Here is a 7,489-nt window from a genome sequence, read left to right on the forward strand (position 1 = left end):
AACAACCTCTCTCTATACTGATGACAAATCACCACCACCATTGAAATTTAAAGATTTTCACATTCACATCAGGGAACCAACCTGTAGTTACAAGGTATGTATGGTTTTAAACTCAATGGTACAGAAGAAAAGGAAAGTAAAAAAATGGAAATGACATTGTCAGTGTTGCACATCACCTCTCTTGAAAAAAGTTTTTTTTTTTAAAAATGCATGACAATCTCAGTCACCAATCCAGATGACTCAATCTTTTTTTTTTTTCAAAGTGAGCATCTCCTTTTTAGAGGGGAAGTAAAGAAGACAAAAAAACTGACTTGAAAGGCAATAAAACGATCATATCTGTTTCAACCAAACCTGAAATAGTGCATCAATCCAGCAAAGGGAGAGGGGTTATAGCAGCCTCAGACTATTTTAACACTGTTACCTCACAGTCGTATTTCATTCTCACCATGTGTTTAATACCTTTCCACTCCCCCAATGGTCCGTCTGACCGGTTATCTGTGCTGTTTTGAAAGTGGCCAACCAAACCGTTATAAAGGCCACCCTCCCTCAGCTGTCCAGCAAGCCTGCCCTGCCAATCGGCCATCCTGTTTCCAGACAGCACAGTCATTTCCCAGCCCAGTGGAGCAGCACTCCCTGACCTCTGCCTCGACCTCCGCCTCAACAGCCCCAGCTCCAGCACCAGCTCCAGCTCAGAGAGCAGACTCAGGCCACCTCTACTTATTTATGAGCCATTTTACACAGTGCTGCTCCCATTAGAGACCCAGCCTTGGCCCACCTTACACGGCACTCTCCTTGCACTTAACACATAGAGTACACCAGCAGGGCCAGGGGGGACATGGGCAGTGGTTGGGTTGAGGAAACCATTAGATCTATCATATAGGTACTGTCACACACACAGCTCAAGATTTCATCAAACAATCAGAGAAAGGCAAACATATCAATCTCCTTCTTGGTTAGCAAACATTTCCTGCAGAGAGTCACTCGAAGACCAATCACTCCATCTTGCCCAATCTTTTATTACTGTATTACCTTTTGAAATATGTGATGAATAACTATTTGACTATCCTCTGGGAAATAATCACCCACTGATCTCATTTAATGATCCACAAGAACTAATGGGTTATGCTTATTGGACCATAATTGGACATTTCATTATTTCTCATTCATTTCTTTGGAGCTGAACTGTTTCCCTACGCAGGAAACAAAGAGACTTGGAAAGACAAAGAAAAAAGTCTTTATGGCATAAAATTCAAATGACAGATTGATTCACGAAAGCATGCAAGACTTTAATGAGAAACTCTGCGTAGGCATGACTGAAAACAAGATTAGTCTTTGCTGGTAACATTCAAGCACTGCAGGAAGCCAGTGAATATTAGTTTGTTTAGTTTGTACTAGAATGAAGGTGACAATATCGACTGAGAGACCTAGAAGCTATTTATAAAGGGAGATGAAGACCCACACCCACCTGTGATTGTGACAAAGGCGTAGCCATCCTCGCCCAGCAGCGGGTTGATCAGTCTGCAGCTGTAGGTACTATTGGGCTCCAGCACGACTGTCAGCACGCTGGTCATGGTGAACAGCCCTTCCTCATTGGCCACCAATGAAGTGGTGATATTGTCCGTCAGGTTGCGACCGCCTCCATCCTGCCATATGACACCCGCCTCAGGAAAACCACCGTAGGCCTCGCAAGTCAGGGCCACCTCATCGCCTGGCCGCAGGTTGGATTCAGGCTCCAAAGTCACCACAGGCTTGGAGTAGGGGGCTAAGAGAGAGAGGAGTTGTACACAGAAAGAAGAGGAGGGGGTTGGTGAGGAATGGGAGAGGGGAACAGCAGATACATACTGAATTTAGCTAGATTCTCTGCAGTGAGAGTCACCCTGGGAACTGTTTGACATGATTCCCATTAAATTCTTAATTATGTTTAGGGAGCTTAGCATAACACAGTGCTTACGATCCCACAGACACAGACAGCATCTGTGTCACATCCTGATGCTGCATCCCTACACTCTAACGCCGCTCTCTCTAGAGAGCCAAAGCACTGAGCCACTCCCAGAAAGGAAATACGGTGCCAGCCGGGAGGCGGAGGTGGGCAGGCCTGGGAGAAAACTGGCAAGCGCAGAGATTTGGGACGACTCAGCCTATGGCGTGGAAAAGAGTGCAGACTGGTGGAGGTGAGCGGTGAATCGTCAGATGAGGCTGACATCACGCTCCTCCAATCCCCGGAGCTAGAACACGAGTACAGAGGTGGCGAAGAAAGAGGCTGCTGTATTCCCAGAACCAATCACCGCACAGCAAACAATGGGGTGGAGCTGAGGGCGAGATGAAATAAGTTTGACTGAGCTGTGTTTTTTTGGGGGTTTTTTTGGGGGTTTTATTTTAAAAGTGGACTCTCAACACAAAGGCAGATTTAGCGTGGTACGCACTAACTTTCCCAGCTGTCCATTTGACTGACAGGCAGACTTCCATCGAGTGCTCATTTCATTTTCTTCCAGCACAGCATGAAGGAAGTCTACAATGTTAACTATAAATGCTGGCTAAAAATAGAACATCTATAAATCTAATGCATAAAACTGAGCCAATTTGTCACTGTTGGAGACATTGTTTTTCCTCTCCCAGGCCAGGAGAAAAAAAAAAAATGTTATTCATTAACTCCGCCTAATGCACATCCATCCTTGGAGAATACAGAAACAACCTCACAACAGACACAGAAACGTGAGAAGGAAGGAAAGGCACACAGTATCATTATAAATAAATAAAAGGCCCTCAGCTGTGAAGGTGGGCAATGTAGTCACACAGCAGAGAAGGTGTTAGTGATGGCTGATTGACCGTAACAACAGCTAATAATCAAAGTCAGCAGATATTGACCATGACAGAGACCACAATCAGCGCTTCTTGACCAGAGACACTCCTCAGCATCCCTCAGGAAACTGTTTATCACCTGTTCACGTCTTGTGAAAAGAAACAATCCTAAATCACAGTCTACGTTAGTAAATGTACGATACATTTTATTGCATACTATTAGTGTATACGTGTGCATAAGCACTGGGGTCAAATCAATTCAGCATTTATTCATTATCTAGTCATCACACTGAACATACTGCAGATTACTGTATACTACATACAGAATCATTAAAACAGCATTTATTTAATTTGTTTAGTTGTTGGGAAATTTAAAATAAAAATTGTCTTGTACTCTAAAATGGGGGGAAAGTCAGGAATAATACGCCAACTTTACAGATGAAGATTCTTTTACTGATCATCAGCAGTACTATTCTGTCTGTGAAAACAGTTGCGCAAAGCCTGAGATACAGACTGGGGGCATGCAGTTTGAAACGTGGGCATTTATCAGGCAGGAAAAGTCTAACAAAAGATGCGATTAGGCTGCATAGTGAGGAATGCAGGATTCAGAATTTTTGGAGCCTGAGTCATAATAGAGACTAAAAGTCAGGATGCCTCAGCCTCTCTGCTTCTTAAATTTTGACCCCTTTTTTTGGGGGTTTTAAACCCGTTCCCTGAAGATCCTCCATCTTAATGAGAGTGCAGTACTACATTGCTTACTACATTGAGTAACCCTTTAACATAAAAGGAAACTAATCTGAAAAAAATATACACATTTAAGGCTGCTACTAAGATTTAGGTTTTTATCAGTAAATCTCTCTAACAGTCCATGTGTGTGTTCATCTGTTTGTGTCTACATGTGTCATGGGCGTCACAGCTTGACTCACCGGCCACCTGCAGCAGCAAAGCAGCACTGCCATAGTCTTGCACCCTGACGAAGCAGGTGTAGCTGCCTTCATCAGCCACCCCCACCCTGCTCAGCAGGAGCGAGGCGTTGCCAAGGCCCAGCTGGGTGGGGAACAGGCTGGTACGGTTGGCGAAGCTCTCGGCCTGGTCCGTCAGCTGGTCGTGTCCCTCCCTGTACCCGTGCACACTGCGTTTGGTGTCTGTCAGCTGCCAGAAGACGCTCAGATCAGACAGGTTGAAGGGACTGGCGTGGCTGAAGGAGCAGTTGAGTATGGCATCTCTGCCGTGCAGCGCCACCACTGGCTGCTCCGGGACTTGCACTTCCATCACAGCTAAAAGAGAGGAGGCGGGACATATTAGTGATGTCAATAAATAGAAAAAAAATCTATTTATTTTATTATTATTTTATCTAGAGTGGTGTTTTGCTGTATGTTAGAGGATGTCAGGTTAACTGTCATCCACAGAAACATACAGTAAATACATTTGCAAAATCTTCATTTGCAGAATCCTTTGCTGTGTCAATCTATTCTATGCCAAACATAACCCATTTGTCACCTAGTAAGACTAAAATAGACTATAAACAGTATTAGTAAATACTATTTGGCCCAGGTTTCATATAAACATACAGTATTCACTGAATCACAGCATTAATTCAGTGTGCTGTGTTCAAACGTGACAGACCGACACCTACTCAAATTTGAATGTCTTTGAAAAAAAAAAAAATAATCAATGCAGCATTTAGAAATACATGCTGTTACTGCTTCAGGAACATCCACTTTGTTTGACGAGATGCAGGCAAGAGGGAAGAAGAGGAGGGATCTGGAGGTAAGCATTAGGACTTTGTTTGTGTTCCTATAGGCTTTGCCTCCTGGCGATGGCTCAGTGCACTGAAACTCAGAGATGGAAGCAACAACATCTGTACAGCTTTAGCTAAATCGTTAGTTAAATCTAAAGAAAATCTGGCTGGGGGTGGGGGGCGTGGGGGGTAACTCCAGAGAAAGTCTTCAGTGTGTGTTTTCTACTCAAAAGCATCAGTGCCTATGCATTCATGTGTGTGTGTGTGTGTGTATGTGTACTGTTTGTCTAGACTAGGCCAAGAGCAAAGAGTACACTGCATAATCATTCTGGATTAGTAGCCATCTCAGGCAGTCCAGAGTACATCCATAGTATTCTCAAGAGTCAGCATTCTCCATTGATCCCTGTCTGCTGTTATACAACTCAGAGACACTCATCAGCATCACAGGGGAGGAAAAAAAAAAAAAAAAAAAAAAGCCACTCGACCCCTGGAGCAACACACTCTACATTATGCTCAGCCTCTCTAATTGTTATAATCACAGTGGCATTTTAGCTTCCTCACCCCTTTTTGAGCTCCGTCTATCAAAACAGCCAACATCAATGTTGAATCACTTTTCTATGAAGGAGATTTGACTGCTGCAGAGGTGCAATAATCACTTTCCCTGTTAACAATAAACATGTCTTTCATCTGAGGGGGGTTCATGTATGGATGAGTATTGCTAAGTCAAGGCAGACCTATTTTCAATCATATTCAGCCAATCCCGGCAAGGTACCCTCTCCACATCACACCCCCTCTGACCTGCTCATCTGTAGGAACAGTGCCACCTACTGCCCCAGCTCACAAGTGCAGAGCAGGGAGACAGGAAAATTCACAGACTGCTGCCAATGCAATATGCAATACTCTATGTGTACCTGGCTGTTGGGGCCTGGGTTGCTCATGAAAAGATTTACAGAGTGAATAACCAAATGCTTACAGGTAATGGACACTTAGAATGAGAAAAAATATATATATAAATAATGAGATAAAATGTTTTCATCCTCTAGTATTGCATCAAATAAAGATATAAAAAGGGAAACATCAAGCAAAACTGGCAATTTTGCTCTAACAGTTCATTGGTTGGCGTTACCAATTCTGATATGGAGCAAATTGAAGTCTCTATACCAACCAAGTGCCAGGCACACAACAATGCTTTGACCCCCATGGTGAAAACGGCAGAGGGTTTATTTTTCCTTAACTGTGATTACAGAAGCTGTGCTGTTGCTGTGGGGGTTTTCTATCACACCATATTCTGCCCGCATTCACCCAGCAGGGCGACAGCATGGCACACAATACAAAAGAGTTACCAGGGCAATGCATGGCAAAGCGAGGCTGTATTGTGCCACCATCAGTAGGGATAAGCGAGTAAATTTCTGGAGTGTGTATTTTGGCTGTCTTCGGAGGTGGCCCAACCTTTGTGGTAATGAATAGGTCGCTGTTGTTTTTTTGTAGGAGTGGAGGGTCAGTGACAGCCCTCTCCGAGACCGTGCATGTTGAAGGAGGAGGAGAGAGAGCAATTAAATCACTCCCCGAGCAGCCTGGGATGACTCACACCACTGAGTTCATACAGGAAGGGGGATGGGAGAGAGGGAAACAAAAGAGAGAGGAAGACAGGCCGGCGTCTAGCTCACGCTTAAAGATAATATCTGGAAACAAGCCAAAGGAAGAGGCTGTGGTGGAGCCTTACACACTAATCCCTCAACATGGACCAAAGCCATGTCAGAGAGGAGACAGAGATAGAAACTCCCCTTTCCCATTCTACATCTCTGCCTCTCTCTACATCTTTCGCTCACTGCAGTGACCTACCACTCGCTCCGAGGCCCTGGGAGGATGCAGCTCTACACAGGGACCTTGTGCAGAATAACCGACCCGCTCTTGGAGAGGGAACACAAGGGGAGCGTTTTGCATTGCATTGAGGGGAGGGAACCAGACAGGAGAGGAGGGCAAGCTAGGCCGGCTGTCTGACGTCATGGAAAATGCACATCTGATGTCCTGTTCGTCAGAGGTGAAATTCCACGAGCCAAAGCGAATCACTGCACACTTAGCTGTTTTTGATCTGCTGCTGCTTACAACAAACAGCATGTTCTGTACAGTAGCTGACTGTTTGATCATCTCTCCTCAGGTCTGCTCTCGACATGAAAAAAATTGTATTCTCCAAAGAGACGAGAGTAAGTAGTAGAGGTTAAGATTTGAACATAAGTGGTCTTTGGTGAGAGGGCAGGGCCACGCCTTGTAGCCGGGCCCGTGGTGTCCTCTCGGGGGGTAAGTGCGGATCTCGCCTCTCCCTTCTCCCTCTCGATAAAGAGGTGCTCAGAAGTCGTAGAGGGCAGGCTGGGAGACGTCAGGCTGTGGGGATTTACACACTGCACTTTGTGTTTATGGGCCTCAGCTCTGTTGAGTGCCTGCGAGACAGAGACGGGCACTTTCACAGCCGACATGAAATAAACTCATTATAGTCTTTGCGAGCGCTGGCAACGGGCCCCCGCTTTGCAGCGAGGCACGGGGCTGGCTAAAAAAGGCTGCAAGTGATCTTCATACTGCTCTCCACTCTACTTTCAAGACGACTCGCCACCTTGTCACTATCAACACCTCCTTCTGTCCTGCTTTTCCTCATGTGTGCAATGCATTGGTGCTGCTGGATTTGCTTGTACCCGGTACAAGTGAACTGATGTTAGCTAGGCACATGAGGTGAGCATGGAGGCTGAGCGTGAGACTGAGAGACAGCGTGGGATGCGAGCTGACAGCAAATAGGAGGATCACAGTTTTTATAGGTAGGGCGCATGCAGGGTGATGAGTGAGGCTGTTGGTAAATAAAATCCAGTGATAGCTTACATCCCCACTGGCAGATACAGATAGATAGAGCGCTCATGCACACATCCACATGCACTTACAGATACAGCATGTGCACAAAAT

The 7,489-nt window shown here is 45.3% G+C and overlaps 1 protein-coding gene across 1 annotated transcript in view; it reads right to left on the reverse strand.

Annotated features, from left to right (window-relative positions):
* Nucleotides 1-7,489, reverse strand: part of cd276 (CD276 molecule) — a 64,692-nt gene that overhangs the window by 43,325 nt on the left and 13,878 nt on the right. The window contains exons 3-4 of the mRNA XM_056394878.1: nucleotides 3,726-4,076; nucleotides 1,466-1,762 (exon numbers count right to left, since the gene is read on the reverse strand). Coding sequence (XP_056250853.1) covers nucleotides 1,466-1,762; nucleotides 3,726-4,076 — 648 coding nt within the window. The remainder of the gene's footprint in view (nucleotides 1-1,465; nucleotides 1,763-3,725; nucleotides 4,077-7,489) is intronic.

This window comes from Seriola aureovittata, chromosome 1, assembly GCF_021018895.1.
Source record: "Seriola aureovittata isolate HTS-2021-v1 ecotype China chromosome 1, ASM2101889v1, whole genome shotgun sequence".
Taxonomy (NCBI): Eukaryota; Metazoa; Chordata; class Actinopteri; order Carangiformes; family Carangidae; genus Seriola; species Seriola aureovittata.